This window comes from Tamandua tetradactyla, chromosome 19 (assembly GCF_023851605.1).
Source record: "Tamandua tetradactyla isolate mTamTet1 chromosome 19, mTamTet1.pri, whole genome shotgun sequence".
NCBI lineage: Eukaryota > Metazoa > Chordata > Mammalia > Pilosa > Myrmecophagidae > Tamandua > Tamandua tetradactyla.
The window spans coordinates 72,500,415-72,520,642 of record NC_135345.1 but is presented as its reverse complement, the minus strand read 5'-3'; the positions used below and the strand labels follow the sequence as shown (position 1 = coordinate 72,520,642).

The 20,228-nt window shown below is 36.2% G+C and overlaps 1 protein-coding gene across 4 annotated transcripts in view; it reads right to left on the bottom strand.

Annotated features, from left to right (window-relative positions):
• Positions 1–20,228, bottom strand: part of SLC4A4 (solute carrier family 4 member 4) — a 434,558-nt gene that overhangs the window by 102,538 nt on the left and 311,792 nt on the right. For all 4 annotated transcript variants that reach the window (XM_077137062.1, XM_077137060.1, XM_077137063.1 and 1 more), the window contains exons 13-14: positions 17,433–17,566; positions 10,904–11,175 (exon numbers count right to left, since the gene is read on the bottom strand). In XM_077137062.1, coding sequence (XP_076993177.1) covers positions 10,904–11,175; positions 17,433–17,566 — 406 coding nt within the window. The remainder of the gene's footprint in view (positions 1–10,903; positions 11,176–17,432; positions 17,567–20,228) is intronic.

Sequence of the window (20,228 nt, the reverse complement as noted above, 5' to 3'; positions counted from 1 at the left end):
GGCAAGGCTAGGCATTAAAAATATCTTCAACAATAACATAAAGGCATAACGAATTTTCACTTATAAATATTTTCACCTTTCTCTGATAAAATAAAGAGTTGGACGTGTTTATCTGTCGTGCTCTAATTTAGTAACTTTCCCCTCCATGAAAAAACTGCAAATATTTAAGAGATATTATTAAAGTTTCTTTGCTTTCATGTTTCAAAATAATCTTCCCTATTAATAAGGTAGTCAATATATTTTGCCTGATGGAAGAAATTGCTGTTAATAATTGGGTAGGTTGATTGGTGGCTTCATGTACTGCAAAATATTCTTTTACTGTTAACAAAGGAAGCTAGGAAAGGAGGTATTTCGTGACTAAAAATGACTGATAGCAGACAAATGCAAAAGGAATGAAATAAGACAAAATAATTAAAGTGGGAAATATTTAGATGAATCCTAGTTTTTCTCATTTTGGGGAGTTTATTTTGATTTTTGAAGGCTCTGGATTGCAAAGCTAATAACCCAGAGCAAGCTGCCAGGGCTTCCCTATTTGATCAGCAAAATACACAGGCAATTGAGTATTTTCTTGTTCTCTTTGTTTCATTATAGGTTACAGAGAGAATCAAAATAGTCTAGAAGATGCTTGGCCTAAACACTAAAACATACCTGGCCACAGTCAAATAGATAGCCAAACATGAATGCATTTCATGGGAAGAAGACTTTGGTAAATTATTACGAACAAAACCTAGAAAACTTAGGTTTTGTTCTAAAAAGCTACATCTCCTTACATTATTCTATTTATTCATTTAAAACCATATTAGAGTCCACAATAGGTATAGTTTTAAACCCATTTTATATTGGTTGGGCTTAGAAGTAAGAGATGCCAGGTTACTTGCTCAGGATGATAGCGTCACTCAAAGGGAGAGTTGGTACCAGAATCCTGCTCAGCACTCTTTGTTCTACCACCCAGCACTTCCAATAATCACGATTGAGACGATTTATGTGATCACAGGCTTCAAGGTAGATAGTACTTGCCAAAGCTAGATGCTGTGAATCTCAACTGTGAACTGAAATTTCTAATCTGTCCAAGCTTTTGAAGAAAAGCAGCATTATGTAAAATCACAGGCTCTATTTACATGGTGTCTAGGAAGCAGCTCTTCCTGAGCTAGATTTTCTAATGCAATTTTATGCGCTTCCTGTCACAGCAGAGTGAAAGTCTTTCTGCAATGCCTTTTTCCGCAAAAAAGCAGAATATGAAGTGAGGGAGAAAAATATTCAAGGCTCCTTCTTTGTGAAATGAAGTGACAGATAATAAAGACCAGGAGTGTACTAAAATAGGATTCCAATCTGAACTTTCAGTAACTGCTCTCAGGTTTTGGATACACATTGATTCTGCTCATCTAAATTTCTTTTTTTTTGTCAGTTTTCCTCTAAGACAAGATATTGAGCATTCTGGCTCTCAAACATCCCAAAAGGCCAGTAAGAAGCATATAATATCTGCTTCCTACTTATTTTAATAAGCAACAGCTTCAAAAGAAAGATTCAAAATAAATATATGAAAAAGCACCTCCAATAAATACTTATTGGCAGAGTATTGGAAGAGTTCATAAGTGAGATTAAAAGAAAATTTCTTTAAGCTCACAGAAGAGGAAAAAAATGATCAATTCCAGTTGGAAACCTGGTTTATAAGAGTCATCAGTCACTCTTTGATCCATACAGTGCAAATATTTTGGCAACCGATTTCAGAATAATCTGTTTATATGGAATTGGCAATATCCTTAATTAGGATTCTGGAAAGGTCAAACAGAAGCTAAATCACACTGTATTGTCTCTACTATTTGCTCAGTACCATGGATCATAAGCAAACTTTTTGCCCTGAGACTCTACTTATTTAGAGTAAGCAATTATCTCTGGGACAGTCTGTGTCTGATACTTGATTTCAGAGGGTTTCCATAGGTTGACCATTTTATGTTACTTGGATTTTCATTTCATGTTCTTCTTTCCAATGTATTAAATTTTAGCCAATCTTCTGGAACAGGGGAATGAATATTGTCCATAACAGACATTTTAAAATGTGCCCATGACTTTTGTGTCTTAAACTTACTTTTCTTTCTTTATGTTTAATGAGAAATCTAGAGAAAGTATAAGGGGGTCATGTATAGCTGTGAGAGACAGAAGTGACATTTATGCCAGCATTGGTGCACATTCTGATAGAGAATATCATTTGCACTGCTCAAGGCTGCCTCTTTATCCTCTAGTGACCTGTCACTAGGACCAACTCATGGCACTCTGCTTTACACATTAGCAGAAACTGCGCCATTGGAAGAAGGCAAAAAACTCACTTGAGGTCATGAAGTCAAGTATGAGTAACAACCAGCCAGCTACTGAAGGCAGGTCTTGTACACTTTGGAGACCACCACAGCACAATATAGAGAAAGGAGTACGGGGAGGACTGGTTTAAATTCTGGCCCACAAACACTGGAGCACAGTATTTCCAAACTCTCTGGCAACAAGATCCTGACAAAGTTACTTCACCACCTCTCAACCACAGGCACCACATTTGTGAAACTGGATCTGAAACCATACACCTCATAGCATTGCTGTGTGGATTAAACATGACAATGCAAGCAAAATTGTCAGCACAGTGTCCAGTTCAAAGTAAGAGCTAAATAAATGGTAGTTAAGATTACAACCAGCCGTATGACCTGCAGAAAACAGAACATCACCCCTAGGGAAGAATGTCAGCTCCCTGACAAGGTGTGTAGTTTGAAGCTGTGATGTACCCAGAAAAGGCCATGTTCTTTTAATCCATTCCCGTGGGTGCAGAGCAGTAGTAGGTGGGATCTTTTGATTAAGTGATTTCAATTGAGATGTGACCCACCTAATTTCAGTAGGTCTTCACCGTTTTACTGAAGTCCTTTATAAAAGGATAACATAGATAGAAGCTCGTAGAGAAAAGCACCAGAATGAGAGAGGGAGCCACTGAATCTAGAAGCTGAAAACCATGAAACCCAGGGAGAGAAGGACCAGCAGGCATGTTGCCATGTGTCTTCCCATGTGACACAGGAGCCCATGCTCGCGAGTAACCAGTCTTCAGAGGAGGCGTCATCCTGCTGATGTCTTAATTTAGACATTTTCATGGACTTAGAATTGTAAACCTATAAGCTAATAAATCCCCTAAAGCCAGCCCATTTCTTGTATACACATTTTGGCAGTGTAAGCAAACTAAAACATAAGGTTTTCATGATGATTAAATAAGATATATGGTGCTATTAGAATCCCCTGGTGAAATGTCTAGCATTTGGATGGCCCTTAATAAATGTTAGCCTAATCTGAATTCCCTGAACTAGGAAAAAAACTAAGAGTATTCTCCATGATCATGAAATGTTAACGTTTTATTCTATTCTATATAAGTAAATCTTGAGAAAACGGAATAAATGGAAAATAGATACAGAACAAAAGTGAATAAGCTTCTCACTTTCATGGTCATGTCAGATTTATTTAAAGGTCGTGGACAACTTGACAATACTAGAAGCTCTTGATAAATTCACATATTTATGCTTCAAATTTTTGGGTGACTAAAAGGGCAAAAGTTGTCTTTGTAGGGAAGAGAAAGTGAACTGGGAAAATTCTGGAAGGAAAAGCTCTTACGGAAATGACCTGCCATTATTATCTCAGGTCTTAAAACAAATGAACAAAAATAGTAAATTTTTCTTCCCTTTTTTTATTTTTATTTTAATTTTCCTAAGTATTTTTGCCAAGCCTGATGCTGGAAAATTTCACTGAAACTAGGCAAATTCAAATTATGACACTGTTCAACCCATGCTATAAAGAGCCCTCTTCTCACAGCTCTTCTATGATACTACACTGCAAGTTAAAGAGCTGAGCTACTAGGGAGGTATTGGGCTGGACAGAATTAGCCACTACTTTCACAAAAACTTCTCTTCCATATCTACCTGTCATTACATTTAGGATGCATTATAGAAACCATTCTGGAGTAACTTTTCCTAATCAGTGCTTTTATACAAAAACCCCAAACTAGAGAATCAAGCAGTTTTGGTGCTATCCAAATGCACTGCTTCCCCTTTCTCCTTCCTGCAATGGGTTATGCAGAAACTGCTAAAATATGTATTAGGACAGAAAAAAGGAAATGAAAACTATGGTCTTTCAAGTATCTATGGTATCTCAAAATTCTATTACCATGAATGCTAAACAGTCAACCATGCTGGTCAAGTGTCCTCACAGACGCAAGCCCGAGTGAGGCCACATCAGAGGATCCTGTATTTCCCTGTTTAACCACTAGCTGTGATTGAAACTTACCACATAATCTAAATAGAGAATAACACACAATAAAAATAAAATTGCATATAATATGATGCTGGTCACGTGAGATCAATTAAGATGATCTTTTATTTCCTAATTTTCCTTTAATGGGCTTTCTAATTGAGACACATATAGACTATAATATGGGACCACAGGAGATGGAATCCAGCAGTCTTTTAATGGTTGTACTATATTGGCACTAGCATTCATTAAGGTAATAGAAAAAATATAGAAAGAAATGGTATTAAAGTTCTACTCTCATGACAACTGTTTTAGAGCATTCAGAAGATACTTCACTTTGTGAATACAAGAAAGGTGTGGCAATGCAAGCCATGGCTACTTCCAGTCACTTGACTTGGTTTTAGAGTTTCAAACTTGGGAAAAGGCCATCTTTTACTTAAGATACTATAGGTAGTGATGCACTTGGGTATTTAAAAAAAGGCTTTATTTTGCTTAATCACTGATCCATTATTAAGCATGTTTTCCACAGAAGAGTCAACAATGAGTCAGTAAAATATATATCTTCTGTTAACAATAAAGTGTAGTTTCTATCCCCTTGAGGCAATTTTTCTTGCTTTTATAATTTGTTCATAATTTCTAGCAAGGCTTCTTCTTTCCTCTCCAGATAAAAACGAACAGCTGGTCAGAAAATCTACTTTGGCTTTTTCCAAAATATTAATGTGCCCTTGAGTTTATAGTCACTGCAAGTTTTACACATTATGTAATGAGATATTAGAGGAGAAATTTATTTCTCAAGTCCACATCAAAAGAAACCAAAACTCTGACCTTGTTCATTCACAAATTAATACTCTTGTAAGAAATCAAACATTTCATACAAGCAGCGTGTATGTGTGTTTTCACAGATTCTATTTCATTGCAAGTAACATAATTCTCCAAAAGTGATGGCGTATAGGAAGGAAGAAGGCAAAGAAAAGACAGTAAAGGGAGGAAAAGGAGATGGGGAAAAAGGAAGGAACTCCAGGTTCTTTTCCCTATATACAAATTTCTAGCATTTATGTTTTAGAATGAACTAGTTTCCTCAACTAGAGGGCTTTAAAGCCATCCACATGACTATGTATAGTGACTTTTGTGGTCATAAGATTCAGTGGAATAAAATTGAATTCTCTAATGACACACTGAACTGCTTAACATTTTTTTCTTTAATCATGGCGGTTTAGTTTGTAAGTTGCCAGAATGTAATATACCAAAAATGGAAACAGCTTTCAAAAGGGGAATTTAATAAGATAAAAGTTTACAGTTATAAGCCTATGAAAATGTCCAAACTAAGGCATCCAAGGAAAAATACCTTAATTCAAGAAAGGCTGATGGATTTGGAACAGCTCCATCAGCTGGGAAGTCACATGGCTGGCATCTGCTGTTCTCTTGCTCCTTGGCTCCATTGCTTTCAGCCTCTGTTCCTGGGGGGCCCTCACTTTGCTTCTCCAGGGCTGGCTGTCATCTCTTGACTTCCTTTGGCTCTCTCCAGGTTCTGGTTTACTTAACATCTCATGGCAACATCTGCTGAGCTCCAAGCATTTACAAACCTCCATGTCTCTGTTCTCCAAGTGTTGCATCTGTGTCAGCTCTGCTCTGAAGTTTCTGTCAGCTCTGTCATTTCTGATGTTTCCCCTTTGAAAGACTCCAGTAAACTAATCAAGACCCACCTGGAATGGGCAGAATTACATCTCCATCTAATCAAAAGGTCATACCCACAATTGGGCATGCCATAATTTCTGTGGAGATAATCTAATCAAAAGCTTCTGCCCTACAATATTGAATTAGGATTAAAAGAAATGGCTGCCTCCACAAAATTGAACCAGGATTAAAACATGGTCTTTCTGGTGCATAATATTTTCAAACCAGCACACATGGCATTAATGTTTCATATTTATCTGCAACAATATACTGGTTGGTAAATTTTTTATAGGGTTTTGGTATAAGCATAGTTAGTATCTTTCCCTAGGGATATTTCTGGGAAAATTAAATGTTTGAATACCTTCAAAAGAATACAATCAAAAAATAAAATTGACTGGAGCATCTTTTATGTGTCAGCAAGAAACAAGAAAAATAACAGATTTTTACTGAGTGTCTATTAGGTGCCAAACAATTTCACATAAATTATCTCATTTAATCCTCATATTAGCCTCTAAGAGTAGGAACAAGTACTAACCCAATTCACAGATTATGAGACAGAACTAGATTAAGCAATTATCCTAGTGAGTGAGGGTCACAGTGCTTGTTAGTTGCAGAGATGAAACTCAAACTCAGTTTGCTTTACTCCGAAGCACACTGGAGTTCTTTACACTATATGGCACTAACAATACTCTAAACTGGGATCCCGGTGATGAAAAGATATATGGCACTTTGTCCTTCAACAAAATATTTTTCAGTTTTCACTTTTGGCTTTTGAACTGAATTATCATTTTCATTATACACTTCTGCACAGGTGTATAATCACCAGGGCACAGTGAGAAATACAACATCTTTTACCTCTTCTAGTCATCGTCACATTAATTAATTAATAGTTATCCCATTTCTGAGAAAAGGAAATATTAGTACAAAAACCATGTATCCATGCTAGCTTTTATGTCAAACTATGTAGCTAATTCTCCTTCTTAGTACTTGCATCTGGGCTTCCTTGGTTCTTCAGTAAACCTGGGTATACGACATGAGTTTACCAAGTGTGGTAGTTAGGTTCAGGTGTCAACTTGGCCATGTGATGATGCCCCATTGTTCTATTTCTGGGCACATAAATCATAAGTATGTGAAAATCATCTATGACTGATTACATTTGCAGTCAGCTATAGGTAGTGTCTTCCACAATGAGTGAGGTTTAATTTAATTAGCTGGAGGCTTAAAAAAAAGAGCCGATCAGCCAACCTCATCTCAGCACTCGCAGCTCAGCCCAGATGTTTGGAGATGCATAAAGGAATCACCCTGGGGAAAGCCATGGGAACCCAGAAGTCAGGAGAGAAGGCCAGCAGACATCGCCGTGCGCCTTCCCATGTGACAGAGAAATTCAGATGAAAACTAGCTGTCTTTCCTCTGAAGAACTGTAAATTTTTAACTAAATAACTCCCCTTATTAAAAGCCAACCCATCTCTGATGTGTTATATTCTGGCAGCTTTGGCACACTAAAACACGGAGCAACAGGTAGGGACAGGAGGAAGGGAGGAAAAGGAAAACTAGGAAGTGATGAGATAGTATGGAAGCAAGTGAGAACAAGAAAAGTCAGGAAGGAAGAGAGGAGGAGGAATCACGTTCAAAATGCACCCAAAATAACACAGTAATTTATGGCCACAAATAGGTTTTCTTAGTGACCCTTATTTCCAACCCTAAAGAAACATCTCGCAGTTAGGATCATGATTCCAACTGTGGAGTTGTCGGATCATTGTAACATACTGTCCCAGTGTTGATAAACAAGACGTCTTCCAGTTTAAATATTATTGACTCATTGATGGAATTCTTTTACTAAGAGTGCATGTTGGGATGAACATGCATCCCAGCATTTTGTTGTTTGCAGACTACTCTCACTCTAGTTGTACATGCAACTATATTTTTCTCTCACTACAATTTTTCAGTTTGCTATCAATAAGTACAAAAGTTATGATAGACAGTGTAGTATGCTGTTGAAAAGAATTAAGGTTATTAGGAAGTATTAAGATTATTAAGAAGCATTAACTTTACAGGGAAAGCATAGAATCATTAATCTTATGGGGTTTTTAATAAAACATGAGCGTGTCATGAAAATGCAAATATCCATTCCCTTTTTCCAAACCACAAACAGAAATTGGTCTTCCTAGGTTTAAATAACGCTTCACATTCATGTACATATCCATCATGAGTGCCACTCATCTAGACAACTCCAGAAACGTCACAGGGTGTCAGTCACAGGTCTTGTTGCAGGGCTGAAAGCCCAAGGTATACTTAGAAAGCAGCATGGTGAAGGTCCTTTTGCTTGCTCTATCACTCGCACTTAAGACTAAATACTAACTAACCATAAATTTTAATGAATAACAACAGCCACAATAATGAGAACTAAGATTTAACTATGTATGACATAGCAGAAAACACTGTGCTAAATACATTGTCTGTAATACCTCATTTCCTTTTCTTCAAAATAACTCTATTAGGCAGATACGATTAGTAACCCCATTTTATAAATGAGGAAATGAAAACTAAATTATTTGGACCAAAAAAATCACACATTTGGCATTAGCCAAGCTGGAACTTCATATTTTTCTGACATCAAAGCTCTGCTACACTGCTTAACTGGAACCACACAGGTAGGGTTTTTGACAGACAACTCCTTGGACATTCAGGACTTCACACAACCTGGTGAAAACAGGTCACAGGAAATGCTACTGCCACTTAAGCCAGCACTTGCCATGAACATATAAAACTGGCTGAACCCTTGATATCACATTTTCAGGTAATCAGAGATCCTTCTTGGGAGTAAAATTACATGTAAAATTTTCATTTATTTTTCACAATTAGAACACACTCAGATATGTCTTCATTGGTTTCAAATTAATTTTTCTGCAGGCATTCAATTAAGAAAATAATGAACACAAGTTTCTATTGGCTTCAGGTAGGTATGACACTGAAACCAGGTACACCTTTCTTTTGTGTGACAGGCATGCTGATAAAGCCCTCATCTGCCTTTATGAACACCTAAGAACCTGAAAAGAGCTGAGGGGTACTTTTCTTTCCTTTAGAAAATCTTGGCATATGATTAGTCAGACTGGCCTAAGAACTGTACTTACGGATTTTATATAAATAAATGCATACATTTATCGACAGCAATAAATGAAAAGGAAAGTTAAAAATCCCACAATTAAATATATCAGTTAGTCTACTATTTAGCATTTACAATCCACATTGTCCCTGAAAGCCCAGGATGTACAGTCAAAGGGAGTTTTATTCCCTTCTCTTGTAGGAAGAACTCCACATAGTTGTAATATTGATATCTGTGTTCTCTGTGGACTATATTTAATTGATTCCAATAATAATAATTATACAGTTCCTACTAAGCACTTTTGTAAATTCTAAAATACTTAAAATCTGTAACACTAATAGGTTTTCATAAGTAAATTGATTCAGGTTCACCTGGATCTTTAAATATTGACTTAGTACCTTTTATAGCATTGCCTTTAAGCATGGGTTTTATTTTTGTGAGGACTGGTTTTCCTTACATAAGACAAAAAGAATCTATACGTGCAAAGCTCAGCAGTGCCCTGACCTATTTTGGGGAAGGTAGTGTTCACTTTCTTCAACAGACATATCAGTCTTCTAAGACTTCTCCACCAAAGTGGCAGGGATGAATGAAAACGCATCTTCAAAATATTTAGGAGAAATCTGGTACAGCCTGCTGCAAGTATAAAAATTCTTCATCTTGTTTATTTGTTAAATTCATAAGAATTTTTCATTCTAGTCTATGATATACTTATGTTTTACTTCACACATTAAGGAACTCTTCCTCATTCTATTAGTAAAAATGGATATTACAAAAATGTGTCCTACATTTATGCTCCAGGTTTAGAGTCTCTGAAAACCACAATATAGAAATTCTAGCAACATGAGGCCTTACTCAAAAATCATGGATTGTATATCAGTTTATGGTTCAAGGGACATAGGACCTTTTCTGCTAATCATATAACCTGAGCTCACTAGTACTATGCCATTTAATTGTAGGGCACAAATTTCTACCTCTTATTCTTCTAGAGCACACAGAAAGCAACTTTATCAAAAGTCTTAAATGCCTTCATATCTGTAAAAGGATGATGAATTATTCCAAGAAAAAATCCCAAAGACCAAGTTGAACAATTTTTTGTGAGAGAGTTCTGACATTGACTCACATTTGGCAAGCAGGATATTAGAGTGCTAAGATATTTACAATCACAGTCTTCACCCACAGTTTATTCTTATGTCTTTCCATACTCTAGAATGTATATCTGCTCCTAGAGTATAATGTTTTTTTTAAAATTTATTTTATTACTTTTTTTCCCTTTCCTTTCTTATTTACATTGTCTAGTAGCAAGGAGCCATAAGGCTATACTTTACTTCTAGAGTGACTCAAGTCTGAATTTCTTTTTTAATTTCATGCTTCCAATTATGTAAAGTGAGTATAGGATGTTCTCTATTTCTTCTATAAACTTAAAATAATCTATTATAGTTTACTTAAAGGATGAGATTCCTGTAGCCATAGGAAAGCAGCAAAATATGGGACAAAAGTTCAATGAATTAGGTTCTTCTGGATTTTACAATTGTTAGTGTATGTCCCTGGGTTTCTTCACCTATAATATAAAATCGAGAACTGTGTATACAATGATAGCAAATGTTGCATTTAGAGTTCGTGTCAAAGTTTTGAGCTGGTACTGTTCATACTCCAGAGAACCTGGTTTCACCTCCTGATTGAATCATATGGCTAATATGCTTCACGCAACGAGACTTCAAATTTGGTAAGATGATTTCTCAGAGAACAACATAATTAAACACTTTCCTGAGACTCATGATATCATGTTGACACGTTCTAAGCATAGAGTCTTATACTTTCCTCCAAACAGGGCAAACATGATCATTAAGCAGATGTCCTCACCTGGGTTGGGTGCCACACAAGCACAGGAAAAGTGGGTATTGTAGCCCACTTTGAAGTTGGAGTTGATGGGGTAGTGATCTGCTAGATGAATCATCTTCTTGAAAGCATCGTAGATAAAGATGAAGCTAATCAAAGAGGAGAAGCCCTCTTCAGTGAAGCGAGTAAAGTATTGAACCAAGAAACTGGCATCAGTGGCTACCAAAATGAGACAGAGGAAGGCTGACCACAGGCCAATCCAAAGGCGAAACTCTAAATAGTCAAAATTATGGTCCCTGGAAAGAATAAAGAAAGTATTTAGATTCTTCTTCCATGGAACAAAAAGAATAATTTCCAAATACTTGTGGAATGATTACTAAAAATACAAGATCACTTTTTACTACTCAATACAAAGTTCATTCTCTATTTCACCTGAAAAGAATTAATTTTAAGGATCTGGTCTAGTATTACACCACTATAAAGAAATAATTCCAGAAGTCTTTGAAAGCACATGAAAAGCAGACACAGCATTTCTATGTGAACAATTCATTACTTTGCTCATTAAAAAAAAAAAAATGGTCCCTGCCTTCACAGACTTTACAAAGTGAACAATTTGAAAGCATAACATACATTATCAGCCAACGTGATCAATAAATATCTATGGGCTTTTCTGATTATTGAAAACACTAAGATAAGTGTGTACTCTGACCCAAATCATCACTGTTTTCTGGAGGAGACAAACTGATAAACAAATAACACACTATATATAACTAAGTATACCTGTGACAGTTAATTTTACATGTCAGTTTGAGATGTAAATATATATCCATTATAGTGTGTAGCTGGGTCAAATACTGGCCTAGCTGTCAATGTGTAGGCATTTTCATAAATGGGATTAGCATCCACTATCAGTTGACCTTAAGTAAAGGTCATAATGTAGAAAATCAGTTAGTACTGAGGGTTACAGAGTGTCAGAAGAATTTCTGCTTCAAGACTTCAACATCAACTCTTGCTGGAATTTCCAGCCTGCCAGCTTTCCTAGCGAATTCAGACCCAGAACTCCAATACCACCTTTACCCAAGTTTCCAGTCTGCAGCCTGCCCCATGGAATTCCAACTTGTGAACCCTTAGAGTCTTATGTATGTCGATTCCTTGTAATAAACCTCTTTATCTATCTATCTATCTATCTATCTATCTATCTATCTATCTATCTATCTATCTATTTATCTATCTATCTATCTGTATCCTGCTGGTTCCATCTTTCTGGAGAACCCTGACTGATAAAATATCTAAAGGTTCACACAAAGTGTCACAGAAGAGGGAATAGCTAATCCTGGCTGGGTGAATATATGAAGTTTTCAGAAAAAAGAACTTGAGGTGTTCAAGGATAAACAGGAGCTTTCCAGGAAGACCAGGAAAGGTCAGACCAGGAAGAGGAGAGCACATAAAAAAGGCCTGTAATGCTCACTGTGAACACAGTGCCACCATCATGCGGTGATAAGATTAAAAATATAGAATACAGTCAGATTAAGAAAGTCTGTGCTTGCATGCTTCAGCCAGGCATTATCACTTTTCTTGAAGCTTACCTATAGATAAAATCTCCTTCTGCTGAATTTACATGTGAAGCATATAGGGACAACTATTTTTCTGTCTTTTTGTCTCACAGCAGACTTAGAATCTGTCCCCTTCATCTAAGGAAGCCACTGCCTTTCATTTTCCGTTCCATTTCCAACAAGTAAAATTAGCTCAAGACTCACAGCCAGGAAAAGATGGTAACATTTTGCCAAGTCATTCTCGTTGGGGATTGAATCATGTCCTCCACAAAAGACACATTCAAGTCTTAATCCATGTTCCTGTGGGTGTGAGCCTTCAAAGAAGTGCAGACCAATTTGTGAATGGGATTCGTGAAAGTTCTATTTAGATGAGGCCAAATTGAATTACGGTGGATTCAATTTAATCCATATGACTGGAATCCTTACAAAGCAGAGGAAATTCAGGTGCAATCAGTCAATAGAAGACAGAAGTCAGCAGAAATCAGAGGAGCAGACCCAAGGAGAGAGAAGGAGGACCATTGTGGTGGAAGACTGATGGGATGCTTGATGACTCCAATGCCACGAGACAATGAATTCCTGTTCTTTAAGCCAATCCACTGTGTGCTATTTGGCATAGCAGCCCTGGCAAACTAAGACAAGACTAACTCTTGTAAAATTACATGGAAAATGCTTTACGATGTTGGGTGGCTTTCTGTTTTTTTGTTGTTTTGTTCTGTTTTATTTTAGTTTGCATCATAATTTATTTGTGATGAGAAAGCAGAGAGTAGAATTCACATTTTTTAAATCAAGGATAATGCATGCTTGAAAGATCTACAGTATAGCCTTGCTTTCAGATAATGGGTTTCTGACAGCTTCTAGCTGTTTAGCAGTTTAATACTTTCCTAAAGGGCATTCTCTCTCCACTTCATTACCAACAACCCAGCCCAGGCCTCCAAAAGTCTTTGCTTTATTGTTATATAGAACTCCCTTACTGATATCCTAATTTTCATGCTTGCCTTGCTCAAAGCCATTTTCCACACTACAAAAATGTTATTTTTAATGTAAATCAGATACCCTAGCTTAAAATCTCAGTACCTTCCCACTGATCTTAGAATAAAATTCAAATTCATTACCTAGCATAGGGCTTGACACATAGAAGATGCCCAGTAAGGACCTGCTGGATGAATGAATGCCTACAGCTTAGGACTTTGACTGAAACAGTTATGAACATTCAGCCTGTGAGCTGTCAGATGGAACCATCCTGTAATTGCTAAAAATTACAGCATGATATAATTACAAGTTCTTTAATCAGTTAGTCTAATATGCTTCATTTTGAAGATGAGGACATCAAGGCCAAGGGAAGCAAAATGATTTTTCCCAATATCAAGGTTTTAATAGCAGAGCTAGACCAGAAACCAAGTCTCTGGACTGGTTTTTTAAAATTTACTTGATGGTTTCTCTGTCCAACCTATATCCAGTCATGAGAAGGTGGGCATCAAAGCCATTGTCCTTTGTGTCTCTCTTTTGTCCAACACACAAACTAAAATACACCATCAAAACAGGAGATTATTAACACTGGCTTAGACAGTTACTTTATGGATTTCCTGGAACATTAAGTAATTTACCTAGCTTTGCTTCCCTAACAAGATGAAAGTCAGTGCAATCTTGATAAGAATAGCAGTGGTTGTTTACAGAATTGAAGTTTATAGAACAGGATGAGAAACAAATGCATTAACTGGCTAATGGTTAGGAATACCATCAGATTCAGTACAAAGAATGCATGTTTAAACTTAAATCTTAGAAAATAAAAATATATACCCAAGCAGCTACTCTAGAAGACTCAAATACTCTTAGAGAAGCTCAATAAGAACGACTCAAATACAATCACTAAAACCACTTCATTATTAAAGTAATATGTTTAAAGCAGCAAGACAGAGGAATAAGAGATGAGAAATCTTTTAAAAACAAGTTGATTATCAGTAATGACTAAAATAAAATCATATTATTGTGTCCAATTAGACTATCAGTCCTCTTGGTACCAAGTTTAAGTAGCAACTACGTTATAAAAAGTAACAGGCAATGATAATAGATAAAAGAAGAAATTACAGTTAATTGGAAGGAGGAAATATTATATGTCCTAATGGAACCATTCAGGGCTCCGAGATATTTTGAGTTATGGTTTCTGAGTAGCATTAAATCAAGCAAACAAACTGAAAAATTTACATGTGAGAGACAGCCTACAGAAATTAATGTTCAGTACTGACAAATAAATGTAAACTCCATAAACTAAAGGAATAAATTAGGTAATGTAATAGAGGAAAATAATGACTCAGAAGCATTAAAGTAAATTGTTCAAAGAATATAAAAAAGAAATTACTAATGACAAAATGATGATAATAAAGGTTAAAAATCCTTCTCTGTGAAATTTTTACATGGCTTAAAACTCATTGTTAAAATTTCTTTTAGAATCCTCACTTAAAGAAAAAGATCTAATTCTCCATTTCTGGGATACAATGTGTGAAAATAAGGGAGAGACTCTGACTTTGGGAAATGAAACTTCATGCGTATTTTGGAAAGTTGTGAATTATTTTCTACATCCCAATACTAATTTTAAGAGGGAATATCACAGCATTCATATTCCTTTATGATTCTGTAGTTTACAGTAAAAATACTAAACTCACAGTCTTATCAGAGATAAATCTGTGCAAAATTATGTAGTTAGTGTTAGATTCCACTGAGGCCATAAAACAAGGATTTACATATTTCTCAAAATTAGTGAAATATGTTTCAGAAAATCTGGATAAGGCAATGTGGAACAGTTCTTTACTGAAAGACCTATCAGACTCCTTAGTAAGCTGAGGTGCAAAGTGTACTACACTAAGAGGGTGATATAATATGCAGCAGTTTTGGGATTACAGAACTTTTTTTAGCATGGAGCATCTAATGATACCAGTAATGGATGAAACACACTTTGGGGGATAGTGATCTACACAAATGTCCCATATCTAGACAAAATGTTTATCCTGCTGATATAATATATAAGCAAATTGTACAGTGCTATGAATGAAATAGTAAGGTTTGCCACATATTAGTAATGGATTTAAAACATGGTTTCTCAAAAGTTTCTCATTGCTTTACAACCGCTTTCAAATAAATCATATGTTACTATGTTTATATTTTCAATTATGATGAAACAGAAGGGAAAGTGAGAAAAGAACTTTTTTAGTAAGAGGAAATAATCTCTATCCCACAATTATCTAAAGCAAACTGGCAGGCAAATATTTTCTGTAGATTAAAGCTCTGATCACATTGCATCCAATAAATCTTTCTCCAAAGGTTGAAGATGTTTCTTCCTGTTTAGAGTACATTCTCGTTCAATTTTTCCACAAAGTCTTCTTTCTCTCACACAGTATTTTCTTAAACATATAAAAACAGTTTGACTGTTTCTGTAAACTGAAACAAATAGAATTCTTTCCGATGTTCTTGTGAGAATTAGGATGGAAGAGGAATATTTAGTAAAGCCCTGCAGAAAACTCACATTATTTAAAATTTGGAACTTTAAATTCTCTGAGGACTCTTGATAATGTTCATTCTCAATCCAGCTCTTAGAAAAACAAGTTTAAATCCTCATTTTTTTCTAGTACATTTTGATCATTTTTGACAATGCACACAGTTAAAAAGGTTATATATGAGTCTTGAACTCCACAAGGTAACCAGGTAAGTAATGACATTTCTAAAATTAAAATTCTAAAAATGTATACCTACTTAAGAATATGGAAATTTCAAAATTTTCTAGCAAGGCATATAAAGTTTTTCTATCTGTCTAAGGAATGAGTCTGCCTGTAAAGGCAACACTCTCTTCAAAGTATCATGTATGTTAGAAAGAGGCTAGAAAACCCAATTTGATTTGATTTTGATTCTATTTGTATGCTCATGTGGCCACTTGGATAATTCACTTAACATTTTTTCTCCTTCCAAAAAAGTCCATCAATTTCTAGATGAAAATACTGATATCACAATTGCCATGTCTATTAGCAGTGCCTATGATTCTGTAAGAAGTGTGGACTTGGAGTCAAAATCCCAAATCCCAGCCTGCTGCTCAGTGGTGAGGTAACCATTAACAAATGCTCACTCCATGCCTGCTTTCTCATCTCTGAAACAGAACAGAGTCCCTACTTCATAGGATTGCTACAAGAAGTAAAGCAGTCAATACATGTAAAGCCTTTAGGAATAGTACTTGGCACATGGTCAGCACTCGATAAAAGTTATTATTCTTTCTGCTGAATCTTGAAAGGTATGTTTAGTTAAGACCACTGCAATTGAGGTTAGGTAGCAGTGAACCAGTAATGGGTATCCACTCTCTTTCATTAATAAACCATGTGACCTTAAACAAGTCATTTAATTTCTCTAGCGTATCAGTCAGAATCACAGCAGGAAACCGGAGTATACTCAAATGGGATTCTGTCAAAACTTAATGAATGGGCTATTTGCAGAGGTGCTGGGAACAATGAATGGCAGTGCAGTCAGGGACTGGTAACTATAGGAAACCATTACTGGCCTGAAAGTGCTGGGTGTAGCCTAGAGGGGGCTAGAGCTGCACCAGAGGGGCAATCTGGCAAATGGGGATGGGCCACTTCTAGATTACGGTGCCAAAGCAGAGACAGTGAGATGGGAGACGCAGATACACCCCTGCCAGGGCTTCCCATTAGCCAAACCCAACAGGGAGCCAGAAAACAAGGGAGTGCGGGTGGTGCAGTAATAAGGGCCAGTCCACTGAGGCATAAAGCAGCACAAGGAAGACAGAGAATGACTGGGAAGAGAGCAAGCAGATAATACAGCATATTCAGCCTTAGTTGATTGAAATGTGAAATGAGTGGCCCTTTCAATTTCCAAATCTTCAAATTCCAGTTTTTTCACAAATTCTTGGATCTACCTTATTATATTATTCTGTGCTCCATCTAGGCTATGAATATTCTACTATTCAACAATTTTAAGTTATAATTACATATTTACATACATACTTGCTGAAATTAAATAGAAGCCTCTCGAAAACTAGAACAGGTCCTGTGCTGCTCAAAATAGTGAGTGGTTGACCAGCAAAAAGGCAAAAGACGGCTCCAGAGACAGCAGTACCCAGGAAACTCTCCAACACACCCTAATAGAAAGAAAATGTAGGTGTTAAATGAACACATCTATTTCCTTCCCATTTGCAGTGTTACTAAGGAAGTGAAACCACATGAATATGCTACTTAAGAGGCCCTTAGTAAACATATCAAACAAATATGTAGAACAAAAATTTTTGCAATGTGAATATCACTAACTTGTAATTCACCCTACATAAAATTGAGGCATTCCTCCCTTTTCCAAGGGCTGAATTGCTCCGAAAAGCTGTAATGAGTGCAATGACTGGGGCTGACTCAGGCAAAGGACAGCTCTGACCCATACTAAGTTAAGGCTTCCATATGCAATTTCTAAGACACCAATTTCAAAAACATTCTCATTACATATTTACTCTCCAATGTAAATGTATACAAAAGTTTGAATAATTTTATCTCTACAGGAAGTAAATGTGCAGGGACATAAATAGCTAAACCTTTTGTGGCCACATCTTACACTTAGATCTCTGGAAATCAACCTACCATTAGTTTCCTTTAGCATAAGAGAGGCAAGGAAACATGGGTCAAAGAACATCATTGGCATTATCCTACCTTTCTGCTTTAAATCACTACATTCAGGGCCAATGATTTAGTAATAGCAAACTACCTGTTTCTTATATTTTTCATCATTTCCTCTTCAGTTACAACTTATTTGTAGGATGGTCTTTTTGTAAACCTAAGATAGTATTTTACCAAGGAATGATTTTTAAATATAAAAAGACAACACAGACTTTTTACTCATACATAAGACAATTAATATAAACAATAAAACTTGGAAAATAAGAAATTTTTCAAATGAATAAAGATCTGCTATAGCTTTAAAAGACACAATCATATTTCATGATAAATTAACTTACACAGTAGTGAATAAGTATGTGATCTCTGCAACTTTATGTGTATAAGAAAACAAAATGGTGCTATGAAAAGCTCCCTTTTCAATGAAACTATAAATTGCATATTCATAGAAGTATGATTTACATTTACATAAAATCAGCAGCCTAGTAATCCAAATGACCCTACTGAAGCAGAGTGGATTTCTGGGGAAACCAAAGTGCTCTTCAGTTATTTCCCGTCCCTCTGGTTAAACTATCCACCTATCAGCCTCACTAACCCACTCTTTTCACTGCTCCAAATATTCTCTAGAATTCTGTGACATTTTTACAGAAAATAAAATATATGCAAAATGATTATGAAAACAATGATGTTTAATCACTTAAAAAACTTAAACACACTAAATTCTATCCCCACTCAAAAACCCTCTTAGAAAACCCTTGTCAAGATGTTTATTCAAAGTATTTTTGACACTGCTTCAGAGCCTGCAACAGTCACCTTAGAATGGCATTTGCAACAAGATGCCCTCCTCTTCAAGGGTAGAGGAAACAGACAAAAATCCTTCAGAGCGGCACTATGTAATAACAGCATTGGAGTAGGGATAGGCCAAAAATATACATATGTCAGCAAACAACAAGAAGTGACAATAAAATAATGAGACTGGTTTCTTACATAGTAAGTAAACAAGTCCGAAACAATTCATAACAACTTCTTCTGTCCAAAGGAGCCTAGGTTTCAAGTGTTGCAGGAAGGTCTTACAAAGGGATCCCATTTATGTGGATTTCAGTTCGAATGAGTGGCTGAAGAGTGCCATCCCTTTACTTTACAGCAATTCCATATGCAGTCAGTGTATACAGCTCATTCTTCCTCAAAGGGACAGAAGTCAGATTAAGAAGCATGGCTGGCAGGCCTGGGACGCATTTATGCGGAGGAGAGAGAAAGAGATTCTCCTGTGCCCAAGAGATAGTATTTGTCTTGATCTCTAACATATAACAATATTGGGATTCAGGGGGTCAAAATGTTACAGACATTCACACTCAATGTGCCATAAGTCTGCAGAATGCAGCCACCCATCCCACTACCTCATTCTCGGCAAGGATAAAAGGTGCACCTTTGCCTGAGATTTTCTTGAATATGCTTTCTCTCATTCACGGTGAACCGACACTGGGCTTTTTCAAAAAATAATATATCTTGCTTTCTGACTTACTTTAGAGTGTGCACAAAAATTAAATAGTAGTGATCTGAAAGCTCTACACGACAGAACAAGCCATACTCCATGCACATGTAATAGGCAAAGTTATGCTGCAAAATTTCTTATCAAGCATGGAGGAGTGACTATTTCTCATCGCTATTACAACATCAAAACATAGTACACCGTAGAGTAAGGGAGAGTATGAGAACAAAGGAAGAATAATGAGATGAAGAATCCTCTATTTGACATAGCTATTAATCTCTCTGAGGACAAAAACAAGATTTTTCAGCGATGCCATGTTGTCTTCTCTCCCCATCATGCAATACCCTGTCCCTCCATGTGCTTTACAAGAACTCAGTAAATTATAAGGGACCAAAGAAAAAATGTTCAAATCACATGCTAGCTGCCACTTATCAAAAATCAACAAACATCCCTTGTCATTCATTTAGTAAATATAACAAATTTCTCCCAAAAATGACATAGGTTTATGGAGCCATGTGATTGTTCCAAGGCAGATTGTTTTTATTTCAGTCTTTGATACTTTGGTAAATGCTACAGTTTCCATTCTGTTGTTGAGGATCTTAAAACATACACAGGTGATTTATTATACACACTGCACTGGAAACTTGTTTAAACTT